At 56.3% G+C, this 27,743-nt stretch overlaps 1 protein-coding gene across 3 annotated transcripts; it reads right to left on the bottom strand.

The window, feature by feature from the left end:
• Positions 1-1,674: 1,674 nt before the first annotated feature.
• Setd1b (SET domain containing 1B, histone lysine methyltransferase) lies at positions 1,675-26,787 on the bottom strand. 3 transcript variants are annotated; one of them, XM_076560138.1, is made up of 17 exons: positions 26,531-26,787; positions 25,891-26,075; positions 25,568-25,666; positions 24,670-24,940; positions 22,176-22,288; positions 20,091-21,323; positions 15,824-16,648; positions 11,995-12,256; positions 11,560-11,906; positions 11,366-11,465; positions 10,193-10,726; positions 7,693-8,973; positions 6,781-6,947; positions 5,798-5,932; positions 5,582-5,701; positions 5,327-5,464; positions 1,675-4,461 (listed from the first exon to the last, which is right to left on the bottom strand). In XM_076560138.1, the coding sequence occupies exons 2-17, from the start codon at positions 26,059-26,061 to the stop codon at positions 4,288-4,290; spliced, it is 5,970 nt and encodes a 1,989-aa protein (XP_076416253.1). In that variant the 5' UTR covers positions 26,062-26,075; positions 26,531-26,787; the 3' UTR covers positions 1,675-4,287. The 3 variants fall into 3 exon arrangements, with proteins under 3 accessions (XP_076416253.1, XP_076416255.1, XP_076416254.1); XM_076560140.1 differs by having other exon boundaries at positions 5,798-5,929; positions 26,531-26,786; XM_076560139.1 differs by lacking the exon at positions 26,531-26,787 and adding an exon at positions 26,166-26,188.
• Positions 26,788-27,743: the final 956 nt, after the last annotated feature.

Here is a 27,743-nt window from a genome sequence, read left to right as displayed (position 1 = left end):
CTGGTTGCCCAGGCCTCTGGGATGCTGGAATTAGATGCGCCACCATGGCCTTCTTGAGTCAACATTTTAGAAAGCTGGGCCACTTCCCATACACACTTGGGGGTTCTGGCTTGTCTCACCACAGACACTCTCATCTTCGGTTTTGCCTTGGTACTAAGTCATAGGCACCTCCATATTCCTAACATCCCTCAGTAGGCTCGGGCTGCCAGGGTCACATCCCACACTAGCAGCTGCTTGCTACCTAGGTGACCTTGGGCACGCTACTTCCCAGTGCCTGTTCCCTCATCTAGTGAATGGAGAAAGTAGCTTTGCGCCTTTCCTGGAACTCACTCTGTAACCCAGGCTGGCCTGGAACTCACAGAGATCCGCCTGTCTCTACCTCCCTGAGTGCTGGGATTAAAGGCATGCGCCACCACCGCCCAGCTTATTATTATTGTATGTGCCATGCATGGGTGAGTGTAAGCCTGCACATGCCACTGCACACGTGAAATCAGAGGACTGCTCTCGGGAACCAGCTGTCTCCTTCCCCCATAGGTTCTGAGGGCTGCACTCCAGTTATCTCCCGCTCAGGTGTCTTGACATCCTGAGCGTCTCACTAGCCCTGTTTGGTGTGCAGCAGGATTTTACACTTGGCGGGCCTAGAACTCTTGGCCCTCCCTCTGCCTGCGTCCCAAGTGCTGGCGTTACTGAGTGTGGGTTGCCGCTATGCCCAGCCTCGTTCGGGGCTTGAGTCTTTCCTTCTCAGAACCACCTGGAGGCTCACCCCATGACCAGCCACCAGAGCAGGCTGCACATGTCGGTCAGAGGACAATTTCAGCTATCCATTCTTTCCAACCCACCATGGGTTGTAGGGAATTAAGGTCAAAGCCACCAGGCTTGGCAGAAAGCCTCTTTAACTGATGAGCCCTCTTGCCAACCTCCCAGACCCTTTTTATACTGGTTATCTTGAGGCAGGGTCTCACTACGTTGCCTAGGCTGGGCTTGAACTCACTTGACAGCCCAGGCCTCTGGAGTAGCTGGTATGACAGGCCTATGGCATTGATTTTTGCTCAATTACAGATCATTAGCAGTTCTAGATACCTAAGGTCTTAAGAAAAATAGCTAGGGGGAAAAAAAAACCCTCACTGGACAGTGGTGGTGCACACCTTTAATCCCAGCTCTGTGAGTTCGAGGCCAGCCTGGGCTACAGAGTGAGTTCCAGGAAAGGTACAGAGCTACACAGAGAAACCCTGTCTCGGAAAAATAAATAAATAAATAAATAAATAAATAAATAAATAAATAAATAAATAAATAAATAAATAAATAAATAAATAAATTCTCTTTAAAAGGTTAGCTTGACTACAGAGGACCCAGCTCAGAACCCACTGACAGGCTCAGAATTTAGAGCCAATCACTGAAAATCAAGTGGGGTGAAACTTGGACAGCCTGACCTAGTAACTCCCGATTACAAACAAGCCCAGCATTTCAGGAGGCTGAGGCTGGAGGACAGCTATAAATTCTTGGCCCAGCCTGGGCCACAGAGTAAAACAATCTCAAATGCAAACAAACCCACCACGCCCTCCAGGTACCTGGGCCTGGCCAACCCCTCCCTCTTTGTGAACAGGGCACACTTTCCACAGGGAGAAAAAAGAGGGTGAGTGTGTGTGGGGTGGAGAGCAAGAGAGACGGCGAATCTGTAAGAAAAGTCAGTATATTTATGGTTTGCTTTATAAAAGTTACTATAATACAATGGTACATAGTATTGAATTCACAAAAATATGAACAAATATTTACAGCAAGACACACCCACAACGAAAACACTTCTCTTCAAAAACAAGTTACATACGGATGACAGAGTCGATACGAACAGACAACCCTAAAATTGATTGGTTCTCTTCTTTGCAGGGGCAGGGAGAGGGAGGGGGGAAAAAAAGAAAAAGAAAAAGACCAAAATCAGAAACCCCTGACCCTTCAAAAGCAGAGATCTATTCAATGATAAGAAAAGCTTTCAAAGAAAAATGGGCCCACATATCAGGATTATTGCAAACCGTTCCTGGGGGGTGAGTCAGGGGTTTGGAGGGGGGCGGCAGCCTCAACGCCTCACCCATCATCAAGGTCAGCGTGCTCGGATCCCATGATGGGGCTCAATGAGGCACCGCCAGGGACCCGGCAACTCTTCCCTGGCTTCTGGACGTCCTCATCCTTACCCTTTTGTGGTAGATGGAAGTAGGTAAAATGAAAACTGCCCCTAGCGGGGGGGACTGGGGGTGGGGGTGGGGGCTACACAAGTAACTCAAATTAGCCATCTCTACACACTACGCATTTCTTCTTGTGAAAAATAAATATTTTTTTTTCTCATCTGCACAGTTATGCAGAAAACTGTAAATGGAAGAGAAGTCGACGCCGTGCCCAGGTTACCCCTTCCCTGTGTCTTTAATGCCACTGATCTTCCTGACCTTCAGACCTGTGGGCACAGTCTCAAACACAGAGGGCCTGTGGAGGATTCAAAAAGGGCAAAAAAAAAAAAAATCCACAACAAAACCACCAACGACAGAGAGAGAGAGAGAGAGAGAGAGAGAGAGAGAGAGAGAGAGAGAGAGAAGTAACAATTCTTTGTACAGAATTTACATATAAGCTTGACACAAGCTGAGATACCAGAGACTCCGCCCTGGTCCACGGGTGGGGTCGGCCCCACCTGGAGCCTCTCCACCTCGTGAGGACTCCGGGTCACAACAGTCACGGTCCAGAAGTATTTACATGCCTGCTCTGCTTTCTGGGGGGGGGGGGGGAACGGGGGACAGGGGACTTGCTGTATGTGTGTGTCACTTTTGTTGTTGTTGTTGGTGGTGGTGGTGGTTGGTTGGTTGGTTTTTTTTGGAAGTACAAAGAAATAAGGAAAAAAAAAAAAGTCTTCCCGCGTTTCTACAAGAAACAGAGTTCCCGAGAAAAAGTCCGTTATGGCAGTCTATCTACAGGGATTGGTTCTGAACGCCCAAAGAAAAAAAATTCTTTTCTTCCCTTCGTTTTGATTTTATACACAAGAAAACAAACAAATTCATGGAAATTAATCCTGAAAAGGGTGGGGATGGAGGCTGGGGGGGGAGGGGCAGGAGCTGTCTTCTAAGACTTAGATTTGAGGTTTAAAATCTTTTCCAAGACTATTTTCCTTTCTCTGGAAGGAAAAAAAAGAAAGAAAGAAAGAAAGAAAGAAAGAAAGAAAAAAACTGCTCACTATGGAAATAAATACGCTCTGGCCTCCCAGGTGGGGGCCGCCAGCAGGGTGACATGGGTGTGGGGACAGGGGCAAAGCTTATCAACAACAAAAAATGTCACGTGCGAACGGTCGGACAACCCGTAATGGCAGGGCTGGGCCCCCCCACCCCAGGGCCCTGGCACCCCCTACACCCAGACAGAGTAGAGGCAGCAGGGAGTAGAGGCACCCTACCCGGTGCCCCCCCACCGCACTGGGGATCCCCCGGGAGGGTCCATCGTTGCTGGCATCCGAATGAGAAAGTAAACATTGAACCCAAGGACTTGGGGGGCGGGTAGGGCAGCTGGGAACACCCAGAAAGGACATTCCTGTCTGGGACCAGCTTGGCTCCCCCCCCCAGGGTCTACCTCAGGGAAAGGCCACCCTCAACCACAGGGGAAGGGACAGACCGGGGGGACAAGCCAGGAGAAACTGTGGGGGGGTCTGCTCACTGCATCCGCAGGCAGAGAGGGGGGCCTCTGGGGTATGTAGTGTTCTTGAGGTGGACGCCGCTGGAGTCCCCCCCTCCTGCAGCACCTGGGCCGGAGTCAGCCTGGACCCTGGGCCCACATACAGTTTCACTGAGGCCGGCCTCCAGGCCCCCACGGGGTTCCTCCTCTGATTCTGCCTTCACATTGTCAACGGTTAAAATGTCTCTTCTTAGGACAAGGAAGAAAAGTAAAGAGAGGCCATCGCAACAGAGCAGCATTCACTGGAAAGAGGCCGAAGACAGCGAGAGAGAGAGAGAGAGAAGACGAGGAGGATGTGGGGGTGGATGGGAAGCTAGATACAGATGAGGATAGAAAGCCTGCAAAGAGCATCTTTACAACGGAAAAGACACGGGTGAGACAGAGAAGCCCTTTCCCGCTGCGGGGCTGGGGCTGCGGGAGGGTCCTGGGGTAGTGTTGGGGGGTAGAGGGAGAGGGGGGCGCCAGGCCCTAGCGTGGCTGCTGGGGGGGAAAGGGACAGCACCTGAAATGGGTGGGAGGTGGAGCCTGGCCCAGGGCGAGGGTCCTCCCGGGCTACAGCTGACATCCTTGGCCTTTGGCACCTGGGGACTAGTTGAGGGTCCCCCGGCAGTTCTCGGAGCCACAGAGGCAGGGGATCTTGACGTCCTCAATAGGGAACTTGTAGTCGTACGTGATCTCCTCGTTGACGTTGATGTGCTGCTTGGAGTAGATGACGATCTTCTTCTGTGACTCCACCGTGATCACCTTGGCGTAGCAGTTGGGCTGCGGAGGGGGGGCGGGAGGTGACGATGTGGTGAGCCAGGGACCAGGACCCTACCCAGTCCTCACCACGCAACGACCCAAACCCAACTGAGCCTGACTCTGGTCAGGGGCTCCAGGCTCAGCTCTCCCGTTAGCGCCTCCCATGCCTGATACTAAATTAAAATGGTGAGGGGCTAGAGGGCTGGCCCGGTGGTTAACAACACTTACGACACCCCTGCAGAGGACTTACAATCAGTTCTGAGCCACCAGGCACGGTTAACCGGTCCTCGCCCACCTGGGCAGCCTAAGTAGTCTCCCACTCACTAGTCTGGAGCTCAACCAATTAGCTACGCGGGCTGACCAGTGAATTCCAGGAATTCTGTCTCCACCTCCCCAGCACGGGGATTACACCAAACCTTTTTACGTAGGTTTTGGGGAATGAACTCCGGTCTCTGTGCTTGCAAGGCAACCAATTTACCAACTAACGAGATCGGGTCCCACTTGTGTAGTCCTGGTGGGCCCAGAATTCACAGAACTCACTTCCTAGACCAGGCTGGCCTCTAACTCACGGAAGCTCACCTGCCTCGGCTTCCCGAGAGTGCTGGGTTTAATTAAAGGTGTGAGCCACCACACCTGGCCCTCAGCCCGCCTCTTACGCACTTTCAGTCTTTCGTTATGACTCTAGGATTCCCACTGCACCCATTGTATAGAAGCAACAACTGAGGTCAGGACCAAAGCTCCTTGTCCAGGCTTCTTATCCCCTCCCTCCCTGTCACCTTTGGCCAGTTGGGGCCTGGAAAGGAGGCTGAACATCACAACTGCCATGCCTAGGAGCTTGGGTCCCCGGTAGAGGTGGGGTCATCTCGGCCCTTCACCGGACACTCACATTGCAGCTGTGGTTTATGAAGCGTGCAAAGTTGCCGCACTTGGTGGCGTCGATGATGGTGTCGTGGTCGACCCTGAACATGTAGCTGCTTCCGATGCCTTCGTCTTCATACCGTTTCTCCCTCATGTCCGCAATCACCTGGCCGCAAAAAAAAAACAAAAAAACAAAACAAAACAACAAAAAAAAAAAAACTATGAGACTGGGCCTGCTCCAAGCCCCCGCCACCCCTCGCCAGTCCCCCCGGGCGGCACCTACTTGGCGGATGTTCTGGCCCACATATTCGATGACCATCTCATCAGCAGCAATAGGCTCCATAGCAAACAGGCCCCAGTCGTGAATGTGGCTCTTACAGAATTTGAGCTTTTTCTTCCGAAACTGGAGGAGGGAAGGACGGGGTTGGGTGAGTGCGCCTTCGGACCCCCCCCCCCCCACGGCTGACTCGGCGGGCCCCAGAGGAAGGTCTAGCCTCACCTTGAGCTGGTTGAACTTGAGCAGGTCGCTGTCACAGCTGCCAGTGAAGGAGGACAGCAGCCGCCGTTGCTCAGATCGCCGCTCTGAGCCTGCCCGGGTGGAGGCGTGGGGCTGGGCCGGGATGCTCATACCCTGCTGACAGGATGGGGTGACAGATCAGAAAGGGACGGACTCCAACTTCCCATCTCGTCAATGGTGTTCCGAGACAGGGTTTCTCTCTGCAGCCCTGGCTGACCTGGAACTCGCTCTGTGTAGACCAGGCTAGCCTCTGCCTCAGATCCTCCTGCCTCTGCCTCAGAGTGCTGGGATCCAAGCCACCACTGCCTTGAGGCTCCTATCGGCATCTGGAAATGCTTTTTCTTTCTCTCACGGCTGAGCCCCTCCCTGCCTGATGGAAACCCTTTTCTGTTCTCAGTGGACTCTTCTGACATTGTAGGTGGCTTCCTCCTCCTCCTCCCTCAGATCCAACATGACCTTCTCCGGCCCTAGGACTTGCCAGCCTCTCTCTTATCCATGGCATTTGCTCATGATTATTTTTGTTCATGTGAATGTTCATCCCACACCATGAGGGAAAAAAACAAAACAAAACTTTGTTCTGTTCACTGATGCTGCTTCTCAGCAGTGACTAGGACATAAGAGGTGCTCAATAGGTGTATACTGAATAAAAAAAGGGGGAAAAAAAGGAACTTTTTGGAAATGCATTTATGTCCAAGGTTAAAACCATCTGGGGCTCTCCACGATCCACAGAATAAAAAGCAGTATTTGTTTGCTTTGTTTTGAATTCTGAGACAGAGTCTACCTATGCAACCAGACTGTACCCTAGAACTGATGAGCCTCTACCTCCCCAGCCCTGCCTTTTACCTCCCACAGCCCAACTGTGGGATGGAAGGATGCTGCTGTCAGAGCCCCTGCCCGGACCCTCCCCTGGGAATGCTCCTTTCGTGACGCTGAGCCCAGGCTCATCCAGGCCCTCCTCACGGTACCTGGGTATCCATGGGGGGCTCGTCGGTGCTCGCACGGCTGCTGTTGAGGTATCTCAGCTTGTCTTTCTTGTCGATGGTGTAGAAGCCCTCGCTTCGGGCGCAGCCTGTCACGTGCTCGCGGATGCCATCATCCCGTTTCTTCTTCTTTGCTGACGAGAGGCTGGTGGGTGGGTGTGGGTCAAGGGCCACAAGAACATTCTCAGAGGTCCTCCCTCCTGGTCCCTCTGTCTGGCCAGCCTCAGACCCACCTCTTGGGACAACGATGCCCAGGGCCACCACCCGCTTCAATACCACCTCCGCTAGCTCCGCTGGGCATGTTTATTACTACCTGCTGCCCGTTTCGCACCTGAAGATAGGGGTAAGGAGGCATCTATGGATAGTTAAATACTTTCAGAGAACTCTAGCAGAGTTCCTGAGCCAGCAAATGATCAAATCGGTGCAGAGAACGGGGATCACGACAGGTCCGTTCTTACAGCGGCATGGGGACAAACTGGCTTCAGGACAGCCCTCACAGCAAAGAGCTGGCTTCAAATCTCAGTGCCGCCGCCGCTTGCTAGCTGTGTGACTCTGGGCAGGTCACTGAGCCTCTCTGAGCCTCAGTTTCTTCCCGTGAAAGATGGGACTACTCACTGGGCCGCTTGGGATTCAGTGCAAGCCAAGCAGAGAAAGGCTGAGGGAGCCCAGGCCGGTCTCCTCTACTGTTACGGAGCTCTACAATCCTCAACCTACGTTTGGACCCGAGACTCAGCTCTGCTGCCTCTGGGAGTGAGACAGGCCGGGCGTGACCGCCACCCGATAGGCGACAATGACTGTACTATTGCCTCCCTGGTACCGTGACTGCTAGAGACAGGGCGATATGCCCGGAGGGGCTCCTGCTTCCGAGGGATGTGGACCCCACGTCTGGCAGGATATAGGGATGGTAGACCCAGAGGGTGTCGTTCAGCCAGTCCATGCCGTTGTCCTGCTGCAACAGGCGCTCGTAGGTGACGCACAGGAAGCGGATGTCCTCCTCGTCGATGCCACCGTTCCAGATGTCATACAGGATGGTCATCTCCTCAAACTCTGAGCGGGGCCGGAAGAGGGGCTGGGGCGGCGAGGGCTCCGGGGAGGCCGCCGAGGGGGCCACCAGGTCCTCGTGGCGCTTCTTGGGTGGCCGCCGCCACGGTCCGCGCACCTTGGCCAGGTCCATGTACTCCTCGGTGACTTCATCGCGGCGAGGTCCCGGGGGGATGGCCTCGGAGGGCCACTGGTTGTCCAGCTCCTTGAAGGGCAGTTTGGTGGGCTCCACGGGGGGCGGGGGCGGGGGCGGCGGGGGCTGGGGCGGGAGGGGCGGCGGGGGCGCTGGGATCCCTGTGTTCCGGAAGTCCAAAGTCACGGCCCGAGGGTCATGTGCGCCGGGGAAGATGGGGGCCTGGGGCTGGCCCGACAGGAGCAGCAGGTCCCTCCCGAGGGCGGGCCCTGGGGGTGGCCGGACCAAAGGTCCATCCAGGGACAGGATAGATGGCGGGGATCGCCGGGGCCGGCCTGGCTTCCTCTTCATGGGGGGCGGGCACGGAGCTAGGGAAGCAGGGAGCAGGGGAGGCAGCTGGGTCGGGGGCCGAGGCTGGGCCCTTAGGACAGGGACGGGGACGGGGACCGGGACGGGCAGCGTCAGAGGCAAGGGCAGAGGCAGGGAAAGGGGGAGAGGCAGGCCGGTCTCCAGGAGCACCGGGGAGGCCAGGGGGCCCGAGCGCTCATCGCGTCGACCGGCTGGCAGGGGACAGACGGGGAGCAGCAAGGGTCCGCTGGGCTCAGGGAACGTGGGCGTGAAGGTGAAGTCCCGGCCAGGTGTCCGCGGGAGGCCCCCACTGCTCAAGCCGGGGGACGGGGACGGATAGGAGAAGGGGCTGCCAGGCACCTGGGGGGAGCTCAGGGACAGGCCGCTGCTGCCCCCCGACAGTGGGGGCTCCCCGCCTGGGGTGGCGGGCACCGTCTCTGTGCTCTGTGACTTGGCCAGGGTGCCACAGAGACCTGGCGTACGCGGAGGCTGGTCCTCGGGGGGAGGCTCCAGGGGGATGGGAGGTTTGGGGGGCTCTGGGGTTTCGGGCTCAGGTGGTGGGCTGGGGGGCCGGAGCAACCGAGGGGGCGGCAATGGCGGCTGCAGGGGCAAGGACAGCATGGGAGGAGGCTCGGGCTCCACTTCCAGGTCTTCCTCTGCAGAGAGGTAGGCAAAAACCAGGGCATTGTTACTTGATGCGAGCATCTCTCCAAGCCTTATATTCTTATTGTCCTGCTCTGCGCGTAACCTACAGATACTACTCAGTTAAACCACGCAAGGCATCTCGGGAGCCAGCCCAGGGTCTGGCACCCAGAAGGGGCTTCCTAAGTGTCAGGAGGCTTTTCCCCCAGCACTGCAGAAAACAAGACACTCTTGTTCCTACGGCCCAAGAAAACCTGCTCCATGGTGTAATAAAACTCAAGTCTCATCTTCACCGTACTGGTCGGTCTTTATATTCCCCTAGCATTTATTATCTTTCCTCTCTTGTGCATTTTTCTAGTGCACATGTTGCAACCTGTCACTCTGACCTCAAATACGTGCTTCAAGAGGACAGACATCTTCACCCATCTGATCTACCGCTGCTGTATTGGCAATGCCTAAGACAGTGCCGGGCACCAAAAGAACCTTCATACTGAGGTACTGTTCACAGACCTGTGGTCTGGACTCAGTAAAATGAGATACATTAAAACAATGGCAACAGTTTCCTCTCCTGGATTTCCAAAGGGGACATACTAACCAGGTGCGGCTAGGTTAGATATTCTGAGACGTTAAAACGAGTTATAATTAAGTAAGAGTACCGAGTCCCAGGAGCTCAGTAGTAACACTGTGTCTAGCAGCTCAAGTTCAGAGAGACCATCTCTGCCACTGCCCGGCATGCCCACACCAAGGCCCCAGCAATGAGCTTTTCACATGCTTTGCCCCACTCTCTCAAGGTGGTGGAGGGTGCAGAACCCACCGTCTCCTCACCTGACCTGGCACCCACAGGCTGCCCCCCTACTCACCTGCCACTAAACCGACCACGGGTTTCCACCGAGTGTGTGTATGGGGGCACCTCAGGGACACACGGACTGAGGAATAACCCTTGGGGAAGGTTTTTTGTTTTTTGTTTTCTTTTTTGGCAGGGGGTGGGGTCTTCAAGACAGGGTCTCACTATGTAGTTCTGGCTGTCCTAGAACTCACAGAGATCCACCTGCCTCAGCCTCCTAAGTGCTGGCCCGGTGGGAATCTTGTTATTGAATAGTGAGCCCAGCAGTGACCCAGGGGCGTCTGCCGAGGCCCTTCCAGAGGACCCGGGCTGGTTCCGTTGGCGAAGACACTACCCAGCGTTCTGCCCCACGCCCCGCCCAACCCCCACCCGGGAGGCTGCAGGGTTACCTGGACCGTGTTCAGGAGGTGATGGGAGCTGGGCCTCTGTCTCCCTGGCAGGGAGCTCTGGAGACAGCAACATGTCCTCTTGTGTGTCTGGGACTGGCTCTTCTCGGGGCTCTTTGCTCCCTTCCAGCTCCTGAGCACCCACGGGCAAGGGAGCCTCCTCCAGCATGGGAGTCTGCATCTCGGGGACTTCGTCCGCAGCCTCAATGTCCACTTCCTCTTCTGTGCCCAAGGACTCCCCCATGGGGGCTCCTGGGCCCAGAGGCACTTCTGCCCTCTCTTGCTCAAAGTCCTGGCCACCTGCCGGAGGCATGTTCTCATCGGCCATTGCCACTACCATCGCTGTGGCCATCGCGGTCTCTTTTTCCTCCTCCTCTTCCTCTTCCTCCCCAGGTTCGGCCATGTCCTCTTCATCCTCTGAGGATGAAGATGAGGACGAGGATGACTCCGAACTGGATTCATACTCGGAAGACTCGGAACTTTCACTGGATGACGACTCGGCTACGGCCTTTGAGGTGGCGATGCTCTCTGTCTCCTCTGGGTGAAGGACACAGGTTGGGAGGGTTATTTCACGGCCCCCGTGGTGCCCCTCCCTGCCCCGTGCCAGATATTTCCCCGAAGACGTTGAACAGGATGCCTCCTGAACACAGCCCTCAGGCACTGAAGGGGAGGAACCAGTCCTCAATATATAAAGAGCACAATGAAATGAACGTAACACTCTTCCTTTTGAAGTGAACAATCCCAGCACTGCTCAGTATGTTAGTTCCCAGTGTGATGACCACCACCTCCACTTAGTTCCCAAGGGCTTCCATTGCCACCTGCTTCGGAAGCACCCACTTTCTTCCTAACCCCCCCCCCCCCCCCCCCCCCCCCCCCCCGGCCTCATGAATACACTTCTCAGAAGCACTAATATTGCTGGGGACGGTGGCCTACAGCTTTAATCCCAGCAACTTGGAGGCAGAGCCAGGTGGATCTCTGTGAGTTCGAGGCCAGCCTGGGCTACAGAGCGAGATCCAGGACAGGCCCCAAAGCTACACAGAGAAACCCTGTCTTGAAAAACAAACAAACAAAAAAAGCCCCTACTATTGGTCCCAGAGTATCAGTAACTGATACCTCCACCTCTACCCTTGGAGGATGGGCTCAGGGCAGGGCCAGGCTGCCCACGTCCCTGCTTACCTTCCTCAGAGTCTCCACTGTCCTTCTCACTCGCCTCTGACAGGGCAATGTCTTGGTCATCGTTATCAGAATCAATCTGGTCGTCACTGTCATCATCATCCTGGGGCACAGGGTCAAAGGGTACAGGGTCAGAGGTGAGCTGAAGGTCCATGTCTCCCCACCCAGCAGCACCCAGGAATCTCCCTGATCCAAACCTTATCAGAGGTGGACGAGGATGAGGGTGAGGAAACGTGGCTCCTGGGGCCTTCTTCCTCCTCTTCCTCCTCCTCCTCTGCTTCCTCCTCTTCCTCCTCAGTGCTTTCTTGCTCCTCTTCCTCCTTGTCTGAGGCTGAGGATGAGGGTGAGGTGGAGGAAGATCCCGAGGATGAGGACGCTGAGGAAGAGGAGGACACAGACAAGGACTCCTTCTCATCCTCTTCCCCACCACTGTCCAGCTCCAGGGGCCGCGCTGGCCGGCGCCGCACGCCCACGCTTTTGGGGTCCCGCTTGGCGAGTTCGCAGGGGGCATCGGCCATGTCCCGGTCACGCTCCCGTTCCGACTCTGTGGGAACAGCAGGAGTCAGAGCTGAGACGGGGAGATGGGCAGAAGAAGAGGGACGGACAGTCGGCCAGCAGCCAGGAGCGCAAACCTTCATCATCCTCGTCCACCGACGTCGAGGGCCGCAGCCGCTTCTGGTCACCAGAGGAGGCTGTGTCTGGCGGCTCCTTCCTCTTGACCTTGAAGGAGGGCAGGCGGATGGCGCCTCGCAGTCCAATGCCAAGGCCCAGGCCCTCGTAACCCAGGCCCTCGCCCTTGCCCCACGACTCCAGCAGACACGAGGCGATTCGGTCTTTAGGCTTTGGCCTGTCCTCATCCTTGTGCTCACCGGACTTCACGGGCGTCAGCGAGGCCTAGGATGGGAGAGAAGGGAACAGTGACCACAATCAGAGGCACTGCGGTCATCCCCTGCAGGTGGCCCCAGGTCACGGTACACTTGAATCCCACACACCTGGCCACACTGCACTGCCTTCCTGGGGTTCCAGAACCCTGCACTGCCCCTCCATCACGGCCTCCCTAGCAACACGCTACTTACAGCCCAAGTTGTTGGAGTAGATGTCACCCTGTGTGGGAGGTGAGAATGTGTGCTCTAAGGCCTCGTCTGTACCACTATCACATGGACCAAGGTCCACACTCAATGGACCTTTACTTTACTATGTCTTAATTCCCTGTGCCCTGTAGGTCCTGCATACTACAAACAGTCCACAGCGTTTAAGCAGCTGACTCGATATACCCATAAGAGAAGGGATGGAGTGTTAGGGGTTCCCATTTCAGAAATTAATTGGAACCAATTTTATTTCTTGAACTAGTGCTGGCGGCGGTGGTGCACGCCTTTAATCCCAGCAACTTGGAGGCAGAGCCAGGCAGATCTCTGTGAGTTCGAGGCCAGCCTGGGCTACAGAGCGAGACCCAGGACAGGCACCAAAACTACACAGAGAAACCCTGTCTCGAAAAACCAAACAAAAGGGACGGAGGGAAGGGGGCCAGAGAGATGGCTCAGTGGTTTGTTAAGGGCAATGCCTGTCTTTGCAGAGGACCTGAGTCCCATTCCCAGCACCCATGTGGCAGCTCACAACCATCTGTAACTCTAGTTCCAGGGCATCCAATGCCATCCGAGGTGGCCGTCAGGCAGACACCTGCTTCAGGTAGACACCTGCTTCACTTGCATGGATACAGACCAAACATCCACACACATCAAACAGTACCAATAAACAAACAATAACGGTAAGATCTGGGTGTGGCGGCACACCCTCACCATCCTTACCGCTGTTTACCTTCATAGTAAAAGTTCTGAGGCCGCCCTGGCTTACATGAGACCCTACCTCACAGTAACATCAAATAAACATAAAACATGAAACCAGGCCCAAGTTACCGATCTTCTGCATTTCTTATATCATTTCTTTTAAAGTGTATTTGTATCTTATGCGTATGGGTGCTTTGTCCTCATGTCTGCCTGGTGCCTGGGGAGATGGGAGGAGGGAATCGGATCCCCAGGACTGGATTTACAGATCAGTTCTGACCCCGTATGTAGGTGCTGGGAACTGATTTCTACAAGAGCTGCCCGTGCTTTTAACCGTTGAGACATCTCTCTAACCTCTGCTTTTGTTATTTTACAGGACAGCATGGAGCCGTGTAGCTGAGGCTGGCCCCAAACTCCTGATGTCCTCGACCCCGCCTCCCATAGGCCAGGATTGATTACAGGTATGCTTCACATCTGGCTCAGACACTGTCAACACCTTGAAGAATTTATTTGGAGCTGCGGATGGAGCTCAGCTGGACGAGTGCTCGCCTAGCATTCTCAGCGTCTGCTAAACCGGGCGTGGTGGGGCATAATTTGTAATCCCAACACCCAGAGGTGGAAGCAGGAAAATCCTAAATTCAAAATCATTCTCCGTTACATAGGGAATTTGAGGTTAGCCTGCCTTAGAGACTCTGAGATGGTTTTCTGTTCTGTTTTGGTTGTTGTGTGCTTGCTTTTTTTTGAGACAGGGTCTCTCTATGTAGCCCAAGCTGTCCTGGAAATTGCTATGTAGCCCAGGCTGGCCTTGAACTCACAGAGAGATCCACCTGCCTCTGTCTCCTGAGGGCTGGGATTAAAGGTGTGCACCACCTGGCTTCAATTAAGTATTTTATTTAAACCTAAACCAGATTCAGCTTTAATAAAAACAAGCCTCTCTACAACATTCATGAAGGCCAGGTGAAGTATTGCATGCCTCTAAAGCCAGGACTCTAGAGGGAGAAGCAGGTGGAGCTCTGAGTTGGAGGCTAGCCTGGGCTACAGAGCAAGTCCCAGACAGCCAGGGCAACACAGTGAAACCTTGCCTCAAAAACAACAGCAAAAATACAGAACATGTCTGCAAAGACATTCCTTCACTCTTTGCCCACAGGTGGCCACTCAAGGCTCTGAAATACGGGCTTCAACGGATGGTCCGAGAATTGGACAAAATGAGCTGTCTTCGGGGCACGGACACTTTTAAGTTATTGATAGCATAGCTTTAGTTAGCTGCGACTGTTACTCATCCCTGGGGGACAACACAAGCCAAGTGAACTATAAAGAACTGTGTGGCAGAGCTTCTTTCTGGTTTATTACCCCATAATATGGATGAGAAGCAGCCGTGACAGGACTCGCTTACCCAGAGAGCAAAGAGCAGGTTCCTAGTCACAGGAGTTCCCTAAAGTGTAGTGTAGGGAGGAAGAGCGAAATGGACCAGTGGTCTCCTTCCCTCTGGGGTTGGGGTGAGGATCAGAGGGGACCAGAGTGAAGGTTTTTCTTGTAATTATTATTACTACTATTATTATTATTATTATTTGCTTTTTTGAGACAAGGGTCTTACTATATAGACCAGGCTGGCCGCAAACTCTTTTTTTTTTTTTAGACAGCGTTTCTCTGTGTAGCTTTGTGCCTGTCCTGGATCTCGCTCTGTAGACCAGGCTGGCCTCAAACTCACAGAGATCCACCTGGCTCTGCCTCCCAAGTGCTGGGATTAAAGGCGCGCACCACTACCGCCCCAGCTGGCCACAAACTCTTAAAGATCCTCCTGCCTCTGCCTCCCCAGGGCCGGGATTAAAGGTGTGCGCCACTACTCGTAGCTTAACTGAGAGGATTTCAAAACATTCAAGCCAGGCAAGCGCCTCTCATTGTAGCTCAAGGGCCGAAGAGGCAGGAACATCCTTGAGCCTGGACCACAGGCTGAGACTCCGCCTCTTAAAGAAAAAGAGAACTTTCTGAAGTAGAGATAAGGCAGTTAGGGATCACTTATGAGGGTCTGGATAGGCAAGCCCTCCAGGAAACGGGAAAATTTGATGTAAAATAGACAAATACATTTATAATTAAAAAAAAAAAAAAAAAAAGCCGGGCGGTGGTGGCGCACGCCTTTAATCCCAGCACTCGGGAGGCAGAGCCAGGCGGATCTTTGTGAGTTCGAGGCCAGCCTGGGCTACCAAGTGAGTTCCAGGAAAGGCGCAAAGCTACACAGAGAAACCCTGTCTCGAAAAACCAAAAAAAAAAAAAAAAAAAAAAAAAAAAAAGGAAAAGTCCCCGCAAGGTCAGACTTTGCTCTAAAGACCTCAGATGGGAAAGGAAAGGTGAGTCAGGTCCCAGGGGCCTAGGCTGTGGGGGCCACCTGAGCTGGCGGCCACTGGACAGGAAGCCACTGAGCTCCTGAAACTCGGCATGGGCAGATGAGGAACTGCGATGGATTTGGACTTTCATTTTACCTTCTCTTATTTCAATGGAAGGAGCTGCACACAGCCAGAGGCCACGGGTCCAGGCTGCTCAGTTGGCCGCACCGTGTAAAGGAGCCTCATGCTGGGGGGCCGAGGCGACCAACCACACATCCAGTCACGCGTTGGGAGAAAGGGACACCTAGTCTGGTCCTTGCCCCGCCGCCCTCTTTTCGCCCTAGGATGCGCCCACATACCTTGGCCATCCGCTCCTTCTTGTCCCACCACTCGTCAAAGGCGCGGAAGGCCACCACCTCCACCATCTTGCGGTTGAGATCTCGCTTCATGATGGCCTTGAGCTCCTTGAGGACCACCAGCAGGACCCCATCCACCGTGGCCTTGTGCGGGTCCTCCTGGCGGGGCACGTAGCCCGGCGGCGGCACGGAGGGGTCGAACTTGGGCAGGGGTGGCCAGTGCTGCCCGCGGCCTGGGCCGCTGTTGCTCAGCGAGAAGGGGCCCCGGTAGGGGGGCAGGTTGACAAACTGCAGTCCGGCCGAGGCGGCGGCGGCCGCGGCGGCCATGAAGGGTGGGTAGGGACAGGCGCCCTGGCCGGTCATCAGCCGGCTTAGCATCTGGGTTTGCATCTGGAAGGACATGGGCATGCCACCCCACTGGCCACCCAGAACGTGGCTCATGTCCACCTGCATCACAGGAAACAGTCCCGGCGGGAAGGGGGGCAGGGGGGGCAGGATGGGTGGCGGGGGGACGCCCGGTGGCGCTGGCAAGGGCGGTGGGGGCACTGTCACTGCGGGATGGGACGGCGGGGGCGGGGGCGGGGGAGGAGGCAGAGGTGGGGGCATGGGAAAGCCAGGCTGTGGGGGTGGCGGTGGAGGGGGCGGGGGCAACGGAGGGAAACCAGGGGGCGGGGGTAGGGGCAGGTTTGGAGCCAGCACGTTGGGGGCCGCCACGGCCCCCGCCCCTGGGGTCACCACCATGGGCTTGGGGCAGTCAGCGCTGGTGATGGGGGCCGAGGGCATCTCGTCATCTGAGATCTCCATGTCCTCTCCTGAGGACTGCTGGCCCTGGAAGAGAGCGGTGAGGGTGAGAGAGGGTGAGAGCCAGGCTCACAAGCACTTTCCAAGCACCAGGAAGCTGGGGACTTGGGATCAGTACTGGTGATTCCCAGCTGCGGGACGGGGGCCTTGTGCAAACCAATCAATGCGCCCCCCCCCCAAAAAAAAATACTTTCCCCTTTGGTAGAAGGGGCATCCAAACAGCCATTCATTCCACCAACATCTGTTCAGCACCTGTGTGCCAGGCACTGTTCTAGGCATTGAGAAGGGGAAAGTGGCAAAGACAGACACCAGTCTTGCTTTGTATGGAGCGGAACTTGTAAGCATAACTAGACCGATGGTGTATCGTGGAGAAAAGGAGCGGGGTGGGGAGGGGGGAGATGGGACGTGACACATGGGTGACAAGACACACGTTTGACAAAACGAAGCAGACACAGCCTTAACTGACAGTCGGGGAGAACACGGACACGGGAAAGAGTTAATGGTGTAGCATTTCCCATGCGCCAGGAAAACTGACATCCATTAGGTGGTTCTTAGAACAGCCCTGCAAAGTAGGTTCCTTATCCCCACTTTTACTAATGAGGAAATGCGGACACAGGAAAGGCTGAAGTAACTTCCCCGAGACCACGCAACCAATAAGAGGCACGGCCGGGATTTCAAACAGGAAGTGGCTCCCCAACCTGGCCTCAGTCAGCCAGTGGCCCTCTCTGTGGCCCACAGGGCCTGGCACAAAAGGTGACGAGTGCTGGCTGGGTGGCTGAGGGCAGCAGCAGCCTTATGGCCTCATAGGGGATTGGGATTTGTTTGTTTTGAAGTGCTAGGGGCTGGACCCAGACCCTTGAGCATGCTAGGTAAGTGCTCCACACAGCCCTAGAGCTGGGCAAGCATGCTCCCACTGAACCCTCCCCCCCCCCAGACAGGGTTTCCCTGTGTAGTTTTGCGCCTTTCCTGGAACTCGCTTTGTAGCCCAGGCTGGCCTTGAACTCACAGAGATCCGCCTGCCTCTGCCTCCCGAGTGCTGGGATTAAAGGCGTGCGCTACCACCACCCCTGAACCTTCTTAATCTTTGGTCATGCTCATTTCACTTAGGTCTCCTGGGGTCTCAGAAAGGGCTGGCAAGTGGCTGGGAGCGACAGACACCAATGGTCTCGTTCTTTAACTGCAGGGAAACCTCACAGTGGGGCTCCACGTGGGTCCCCTTTTGACAGATGAGGAAGTGAACCAGAGAGCCACAGCTGACAGTGAGAACCAGGGCTGGGACCCATGCTCCAGACGCCTGCCCCATGGAGAGCGGCTGTCAGAACATGCGGAGGTGGAGGGGGGTAGAAGTCAAGGACAACTTGGGCCAAACCGGAAAAAAGAAAGAAAGAAAAAGAAAAAAAAAAAGTGCCACCATGGGGGGAGCTCTTTACTTTGACTTTAGAGTCAGAGGCTGGGAACTGGAGAGAGCCACGGAGCTCCTTTGGTACAGGTGGAGCTGGGAACCCGAGGTAAGGTGAGGCAAGATGAGGTCCAGTCCCACACCAGACCCTGAGTGCGGGTCAGTCCCTACCCGGGGCGAAAACGTTAAGAAAACCAGGCTTGACAGACAGCAAGTACTCTGGAAGGCTGTGAGGTCAGAGGTCACACCACCTGGTGGGGAGGGTCTCAGAGGGGGACACTGGTGGGGGAAGGGAGCATCTAGTCTCTCATCTCCCCTGTACACGCCACGTCTCTACACTCACTCACGTCTCTACACTCACTCACTCTCTGGTACCCGTGTGAGGGCGGGCCAGGCAAGCTCAGCAAGAAGAGAAAGGGCAGATGCCCCACCATCATCAGCTCGGGACAGCACCTAGCACTGTGGAGCAGCACACAGAGGGTTAACCCAGGCCTCTCTCCAGTCAGCCAATCACAGGAGCACCAGGCTGAGCTCTGGCTCTGCCCGCCCCCTCCCTGGGCACAGCGGGTAGGAACCAGCTGGCTGCAGCTCCTGGAGGGCTAGGTGAAGGACGCTTGGACTTCCCAGGCAACGCCATGGTTTCCATGGCGATGGTGAGGCGGGCCTCTTATTGACCCACTCAACAGATGATGAAAACTGAGCCTAGGGGAAGGGGCACATGCCTTCCTCTAGGTCACGCAGGCAATGCGACAAGGCCGCTAAGGCTCTGGGGCTGGAACTTTGTGCTTTTAATCACCAGCCTCTGCCTATCGCGTCCCTCCCCACCGGTGCCCTCCACGCTCGCTCGCCTCAGCCTCAGCCTGGTGCAGGCAGAGCTTTTATCTTAAAACAGGCACCACACACTACCAGACACAGAACCTAGTACTGCTCTCCCGGCGGCCAGCAGGGGGCGCCCGAGGGCCGGCCTGGTGCTCAGCTCTACTCCAGAGCATCCCTGGGCTTCTATCCTGGGGCGCCCCAGACTCCAGCCTCAGTTTCCTCTTCTCCTCCTATACCCAGGGAGTGAGCGTCGGGGGGGTAGGGGTGGTAGAGGCCCATTCCCTCGAGCTACCCTGAGCTCCTGAGCCCTGGACCAGGTGGCTGGCATGATAAACATCCGCCAAACCTAGGCTGCCTAGAAGGGATGGGGGAGGGCCCACAGCCCCGCTAGTTCTTGTACACCTGTCAGCTCCCCCTGCCTGGACCCTTGAAGCCAGAAACCACTTCCCCAGAACTGCTGGCAGGCTCCCAGGGGCCTCCGCCACCTGTGGCCCCCCGGACACCCAAGGTTCTCTGTTCCTTTCCAGGCAGCCAGAGGGGCTTAATGCGAGGGGCGAGAGAACCTCATCTCTGTGTCCACAGGGGCAGAGGGGCTGTATCTCAAGCTTCTACTTGTTCAATGCCTGCTGGACCCAGTGATGCCAGGGGCCTGACCCAGGATGAGGAGTGAGTGGAACCCCAGGGGTGATGACACAACCCTTCTCTCCCCCCGGAAGACCTGGACATTACTATTAGCACCTTCACCTTCCCAGCTCCGAAACTTCTGAGACTGGAGGTCTGAGCAATGAGATGGAGTGAAGAGGCAGGGCGAGGGGAAAATGTGCCTGATTTACGGCTGCGTTCCCTCTCCAAAGCTAACTTGAACTCCTTGCCTCTAAACGTCTACAGCGGAAGGAAGAGGAAGCCGACTACATCACTTGCATGCATGTTTCCTCATCGCCTCGGAGCACTAGACTCTGAGAGACAACACTTGGGAGCGCTTGCCGGGCCAGCGCCACACAGCACCCTGGCCAGCCTCCAATACTCCTGAGCAACAGGGACTGAGATCATTCCTAAGCCACTAACAGAAAATGCCCTGGACCGGCGACCACAGCTCATACTCCTCCGGGTCTCTGAAAACTCCATTCAAACTCACACTCAACCACGGTGAAGAGTCTGGGCTCTACGTCCACGCAGGACGGCAGAACTGTGACCTGGTCCCATTGCACAGACACACAGAATCAATCCCAGACAGAACAGACATGGTGGTACCTCATCCATCCTCTCTGAGGTCGGGGTCCTGTCTCCTGCCAGGTCCAAAGCCGCCTCGGCTGTCTGGCCTACAAGACCCATAGGGTCTGGGGGGCCCGGCTCAGGGGGGGGCCGAGGCCCCAGGCCCAGGCCCAGGTCATCGTCCTCATCAGAATCAGGCAGTGGTGTCGGGCTGATGTCCTCTAGGCCTGTGCTGGAGGGCCGCGAGGAGGGCGGTGAGGGGCCGCGGAAGCCAGGCTGCGAGTTGGTGCCGAAGTGGGTGAGCGGGGAGAGCTGGGAGGAGGAGGAGGAGATGGGGCTGCCCTCCATCTGGAGCTCGGTGTCTGAGTCCTGCTCGCGCAGGAAGGGCAGCTTGGTGCGCTGCTCTTTCAACAGCATCTCAATGCGCGAGTCCAGGCTGTCGTGGGGCTTCTCCGGCCCCGCAGGAGATGACTCCAGGGTGGGTGTGCCCGGGCTGTCGCAGGGCTCAGGACTCCAGCCGAAGGTCGGCCTACCGCCCAGCTCCATGCTGTTGTGGTCAGGGGGTGGGGGGCCAGGAGGGGTGCCCGGCTTCTCCTTGGCCGGAGGTTCCGACGGCGGTAGGGGTGGGGGTGCGGGTGCCCTCCGGAACTCCCCGCTGTCACGGGTCCCAAAGGCTGCTGCAGCAGCGGCGGCGGCGGTGGGCTCCTCGGGGGGCGGGGGGAAGGGGGGGGCGGGAGTCTGATACGGAGAAAAAGCTGACTTGAATCCAGAGGCAGGGGCTGCTTGGGCAGGAGGTGGAGTGTGGGCAAAGGAGGCCGAATCCTGGGACTGGGTCTTGAAGGGGGGGCCGCTGCTGGCTCCGCTGCTGCCAAAGGGAAGGTCTGAGGAGCCTCGGAAAGTGGTCGTGGCTCCCGCCACGGCAGCCACGGAGGAATTGTGGACATAGTGATGCTCGTGGCGGCGGTTGTAGGCATCGGTGAACTTGCTCTCATGCCGCCGCGCCTTGAAGGTGGCTGTGGGGTCCTGGCCGAAGAGGTAGGAGGGTGTGGGCTGGCGACTGGAATAGCTGGAGTCTTGGGAGAAAGGGGTGCCCAGGCGAGGCGTGAGCGGGGTGCCTTGTCCGTAGGAGTTGGGGGTGTCCAGGCGGCAGCTGGAATAAGCTGTGTCCTGGGAGAAGGGGGTCCCGCCGCTGTTGGGGGTGACGGAGGAGGAGCCAGAGCCACAGCCTGCAGACAGGCTGCCATCCTTGAGGCGCTTCAGAGCATCTGACAGCTACAAAGAGAAAGAAAAGAAGTCCCAGGAGTGGAGGGATGGTAGATCCATGCAAGGAAACGCAGTGGGTCTCTCTCTAAAACTCTGGCTGCTGGGGAGCTTGGAGCCCACGACTTTCCAGCAGAAGGAAAGACGTGTTAGGAAGCTCTTAGTTTTTCTCTCTCCCTAGGTATAGATGTTTACCCTCTGGACACTTTGAGGGCTTTCTCTAATCCCCCAGGCAGAAAGAGAAGACTCTGTCCAGCTTGGTAAAGGCTGGCATTTCCTTCCCACCTCAGGACATCTGACATTAAAGGGCGTTGGGACAGAGATGTAGCCAAGAACTGTGGTCTTGGGCTTGATGGACTGTCCTGAAAATTTCTAGAGATTTAAACAGCGTGACATAGGACGAGTGGACCCTGCTTGGCAGGTAAACAGACTTTAATAACCCTCTGAGGGGTCCCCAGAGCAGGTTGAAACTGTGGGTGGCTGGAATTGGCCAAGTGAGTGTCCTGGTAGGCAGGGGGGCTGAGAAAGAGGCAGTCTGTTCTGGAAGAGGCTCTGAACCCTGCTTCCTGGAGACAGCAGTACAGGGAAGGCCAGACACCGGACGCTAAGACCAGAACACAGCAATGTTCTGACATTCATATGGAAAAGCAACCCCAGGTCCATGGGAATCCCAGTATAGACGGAGGGCAGAATGGGAAGAAGGACTCCCTGTGGACTGAAAGCTACAGGGAGCAGAACCAATCCCAGAGGAGACATGTTGTAGAAGATCTTGGGAAAACAGGGTTTTTAGACCGAACCTACAGGTGTACTCAGGCCTCTACAGTCAGAGGTGCTGAGCCAGAGAAGCAACCGTGAAAAACCTACCTGCAGGGTCTCGTTCACAATTGGAGAAACAGCATCCAGCTCACCCACTGGGAGGGTCTGGGGGGTGTACCGGCCGGTGACCAACAGTTCATAGAAGCGCATGCGAGTTTCCCCTGTAACAGGCAGGGGAGAGGGGTATCCATGGAGGCTCCAGCAGGAGACATACCCATGTGGTTTCCAACTTGCTTATTAGCATCTTCATGGGTCCCCTGTGCCTGAGACCACAAGCTTGGGGACACTGCATGTCCCCTGCTTAGGTTCCTACCCTCCCTTGTACTTCATTCATTCATTCTCATCTGTCCAAAAGCTACAAACCTGGTTGTTCTGACCCTGAGACTCTAAGGTTAATGCCTTGTTGGGTAGAGACTCCCCAAAACCCAAAAATGCCATCCTCAGTGCAAAGTCCTTTTCATTACCTAGACCATAGATAGTTCCCAAAGAGTCATTATTACCTCCCATCTCCCCACAGTCTTTCAACACGTAAATAGTGCTCGTAGCAAGGACAGAGGAAGTCAGGTGACACACAGTGACTGTTAACTATCTGGGGCCAGGAGACCAGCAAAATCTGTCAGACACACATATCCCTGTGAGTCAACTGCACGGTGCTTTTCACCAGCTGAAACCTCCGGAGGGCCCCAAGTCTGCCTGGGGGGACTACCTGGGGCCCACATGGTCCCAATGAGCCCTAAGTTTACCTCCCTACCCATCAGAGAGAGAGTTTTACCAACCAGGCCCCAGATCAGTTGGTATTTATAGTCTTAGAGGTGGTTGCTTACATATGCAAAGGAGGTACATTCCTTGAGCTACACTTTACACTTTGCTGGTCTCTTTCTCGAAATACAATCTCAAACTTCGGTGGTAGTATCTGAGGGTTGGCTTGTTTTTTTTTTGTTGTTGTTTTTTTTTCAGAAATGAAATTGTGGTAAGTCTTAGCTGCTCTTTAAGATGTGGGCAGGTGATGGGGAGGGACTGCATGCTTCAGTCTTGGGGGAAATTAGACTTCAGCTTATTGTAAGAACGAGGAGTAGATTTAAAAGCCTGTTCTCACTCGTACTCACGCTCACGCGTGTGCACACACACACACACACACACACAAGCTTTATTAGAGAGTGAGGAACTAGGAAAAAGGGGAGCGGGAGAGCTGTAGATCGGACAAACATAACAAGCTTATGACATATGACTGGGCCCAGGCTCTGCAAGCCGGCCAACCAAATTCACTCAGAACTACCACAACCCTTTGCAATACCCAGCATAGTGTCTTAAGAGATGCAACTACGGGCTGGAGAGATGGCTCAGAGGTTAAGAGCACTGACTGCTCTTCCAGAGGTCCTGAGTTCAATTCCCAGCACCCACATGGTGGCTCACAACCATCTGTAATGGGATCTGGCACCCTCTTTCGTATACATAATAAATAAATAAATCTTTAAAAAAAAAAAAAAAGAGAGATGCAGCCACCACGTAGCCATCATTGAAAGCAAAACAAAACCGAGTTAAGTTTTCCTGTCTTGCCTTTGCTGTGCTCAGGGATTCACAAACCCAGTGTGCAAAACACCCCTGGAGCTGGTCCTAAACCCTCTCAGGCAGGGTTCACAGGTCTGCCACCGCCCCCACCCCCCACAACTCGGGACTTAACCTTAGGACCACGGGACTAGGGACGCCCTGGTCCCAGAGCGCCCTGTACTTTCCTTCACATCGGAAGGAATCTCTCAGAAAGGACACAGGCAAACCAATTTAGGGGGAAGGCTCTCTGAGTCTCTGCCAGGTCTTTCTACCTGAGTTTTGAGCCAGGACTGAGGCTGAGGGCAGAGCCAGCAAACCCTGGAGGTAGGGAGGTGTGCCTCCCCAGCCCGGCTCAGCAAACCAAGGTGCTGCGGTCTCTTTAAGAGAGAGAGGAGGGAAGTGTCAACCCTTGAGCACCCAGAGCAGCCCGCCCCCAAGATCTACTACCAGAGTTATCAGAACATTATCAATGAAACACTCCGGGGCTCAGATTGGTTCAAGGAAGGGGCACCCGGGAAGGTCAGGGGTTAGGGGGAGGGGGGCACAGCACCCTAGATCCTGGAGGAGTGACTTTTACGAATTTAAAGGCACATGGTTCTTCCTCTGCCCCCTTACACATAAACAAATGCTTCCTTCTCCCCGAAGGCAGGCAGTCACACTAGGGGCTGTCTAACCCCAGGCCACTGGGACTCCGAGAGAGGGGGCCCACGGGGGTGTCATAGGTAGGGAAACCTCCGGGTGGTCCCTAAGGGTGCCTCGGCCAAGGACTGGCACATTTGGTAAATTATAGCCCTGTCTCCTAGCAACAGACAACACATTTGGCTCCATGTGACTCTGCCCTCCGGAGGGGACAAAAAAATAAATAAGGTGGTGGGGGTGGGGGTGGGAGAATCCCAAGGAAGAGGGGAAGGAGGAGATTTCAAAGGAAGGGGGTCAGGCTGACAGGCGGCCTTCCAGCTCCTCCCCCATGGGCGGCCTACAGGCCTGCACTAACCTTTGGTGTCCAGCTCCACGTGGATAATGTTGCCCATGACAGAAGTACTATGCAGGTGCTGGACCGCCTCCTTGGCGCCCCTGACCGTGGCAAAGACCACCTTGGCAATCCCCAGGTGTTTCTTGGTCTTCGGGTTATACAAAATCTCCACCTCTTCCACCTCCCCATACTTTTTGCACATGTCCCTTAGGAAGTTTTCGCGGATGTTGTCATTCAGCTTGGCAAATGTCACCTGCTTCGGAGGCACAGGGCCCACGTAGAACTCATCGATCTGGCAGGGGCCGCGGGGGAAGGGAGTTTGGAAAACATTAAAACCAAAGAGAAAACACAGACACTCCTCTCACTTGCCCAGCGGTTAAAAAACAATAAAGGGTGAATTTTTTTTTTTTTTTTTGAAAAAAGAAAAAAAAAAGCATGCGGGCGGGCCTGGGAAGCGGAGGATTAAATCGTTTGGAACCTGGAAGTCCTCTGGGTTCTAAAGGAAAGGGGAAAGAGAAACAGTTTCTCTTTCCCCACCCCCTATTCTGGCCTCCAGTCCTTGCTGCTGGTTCCGGGACGACCCCCTGGTCTAGGAAGTTGTCCCCTTAAAACCCAAAGGGATGGGAAAGGGGGCGGGTCCCTGAACCAGGCCCCTGGGCGCACAGGACCCAGATGGGGACCCAGAGCCCCCCGGCTCCGCCAACAGGACTCTGTATCAGCGCCCTCGTTACAATTTCTCCGAGTGTTATTTTGTTTACAGTGGCCGGGAGGGGACACCACTCTCCCCCCCTCCCCGCCAAAACTTCCCAGTCCTGGACGGCGGGAACTCAGAATCCGGCTGGGCTTGGTCAGGACTGGCGTTATTTTCGAACTCGGGGAAGGGGGGAGGGACCAAAAGACCGAGAGGAGGGGTCCCTACCTTGAATTTGGGCACCGACAGCTCCAGCTCCTTGGTTTTGGTCCAGATTCCGACCACCCGGGGATCTTCCACGATTTCCACCGGGCGGTTGCTGGACATCTGTGGGCAGGGACAGGGGGCTCAGTATGGAAGGCTGGCACCCTCCCCAGGGGCAGGGGCAGATCCCCCCCTCTCCAGGCACCAGTCCCACTCCAGGCTGAGGGGGGAGCCCTGGCTGACAGTTGGCCAGGTGGCTGGGAGAGGGGTCTCCCCTCCATTCGCCTCTGTCTGGGGGCTCCACCGGAGATGGGTGGGGGTGGCGGGAAGGCGCGTCGGCTACTCACCGCCAGGCTGAAATGCTGCCCATCGTAGCGGTACAGTTTATGGTGCCCCTTTTTCAGAGCCGGGTCAATCATCAACTTGTAACTTCTCCAATGGTGGTTCCTCCTCTCGCCCGAAGGGCCGGGCTGCGGCGGGGGCTGCTGGTGGTGGTGGTGGGGGTGACTGTTCTCCATGCCGTTAACCCAACCTGAAAACCAGCAAGTTGTTGTCCTCTCCGCCGCTTCTACACATTCGCCAAAGAATCCAATCGGCTGGCCCCCACCCCCTCCCACCTTACCAGCGCGCCCCGAAAGCTTGTCTCGCTGGCTCTCCCCCCCCCCTCCCCCGTAAGGAAAAAAAATAAGAATGGAGCGAGAGAATAAACCCTTTCCGGAGAATTTACGCGCCCGCCCGCTCGGCCACCGTCTCCGGCTGCCAGCGAGGGGCTGCCCGGGGCCCCCGCTGCGGGCTGGCGCGGTCCGGGGCGCACGGAGGACGCGGGCTCCGGCCCATGGTGCTGCCGGCTGCCCGGCGTGGCGCTCGGCCCGGCTCGGGCTCGGGGCGCGCGGCAGGCCTGGCGTCGGCCGCCGGGGCGGGGGCCGGGGGCTCGGGCCGCCCGGCTGTTGTAGCCTCGGCCTCTCTTCCCTCCCCAGCCGTGCTTACATCCCCGCCGGGCGCCGGCCTCCCTGCGCCGCCAGCCAGTACATGGTGTCCCCCGCGGGAGCCGAGGCCGGGGCGGCCGGACCGGGGGCCGGGATGGGGGGGACGCCGCCTTAGCGGCTGCCGGGCCCCGGGCTGCCTCTGCCCTTGCTGCCGCTGCTGCTGCCGCCGCCGCTGCCGCTGCTGCTGCTGCTGCTGCTGCTGCTGCTGCCCGGGAGGCGGCTGGCGGCGGAGGCTCGGCTCCCAGTAGCCGCACATCCCACAATACACCGCTAAGGAGCCCGACCCGAGCGCTCACCCTCCTCCTCTTCCTCCTCCTCCTCCTCTTCCTCCTCCCCTCGCCTTCCTCGCCGCTTCCCCAGGCACTCTCCCGGCGGCGGCAGCTGCGCCGCCAAAGCCCCGGGCCCCAGCGGCCCCCCACCCCTCACTCGCGCGCTCCCACACTGCCTCCCCCCCCCTTCCCCGGGGGGAAGGCCTTTTAATTTATTTATTCTGCTGGGACTGAGGTGGGGGGCTTGGCTGGCGGGGGGGAGAGGGGGGGTCTCCTCGGTCTCTACCTCCCGCGGCTGGGGCTACCCTTCCAGCTACCGGGCACTCCACGGCGTGCGCCCCCGGGGCCTCCCAAACTGTTTCCAAACTGCCCAGACCGGAGGTGGGCGCGGGGAGACTCGGCAAAAAGGGCTGGGTTTGGAGGGGGGTGATTGTGTGCTTGACTACTAGGAGCCTGGGGGAGGCAGACGTCGACCCCAAAACGAGTTGCAATCGAGGTATCTCCGATCCCGCTTCCTCTTCGGCCCGCACACCCCCTCCCTCCCTCCCTGGAGCTGTACTGGGGAGGGGAAACCAAGACTTGGAACCACATTAGCCTTCACATTCCTGGGAGGATACAGCCCTCGCCTGGACATGGAAGATAGCTCCTTTTTTTTTTTTTTTTTTAATTTTTTTCCTTTCTGTTTTTATTTATTTTTGGAGGGAAGCGCCCAGTAATTGTCCTGAACACATGCTTCTTCCTCCTTCCTCCAGCCACCAGCGACAAGCGAGTCCCCTTTTTTGCATTTATCATTTTCCTTCCCCTTTCTTTATTAAAGGTCCGGGAGTGGCGGCGGCCAATCAGCGCTCGGCTTCCATTTTGTGAGTTCAACTCGGAGGCGTCCCCGGCTTCGCGTGGAGCTGTTTGCAGACCCCTCGGTCCCTCTTCTCGGGCTGCCGAGGCGAA

This window comes from Peromyscus maniculatus, chromosome 23 (assembly GCF_049852395.1).
Source record: "Peromyscus maniculatus bairdii isolate BWxNUB_F1_BW_parent chromosome 23, HU_Pman_BW_mat_3.1, whole genome shotgun sequence".
NCBI lineage: Eukaryota > Metazoa > Chordata > Mammalia > Rodentia > Cricetidae > Peromyscus > Peromyscus maniculatus.
This window is presented reverse-complemented; position numbering and strand designations above follow the sequence as displayed.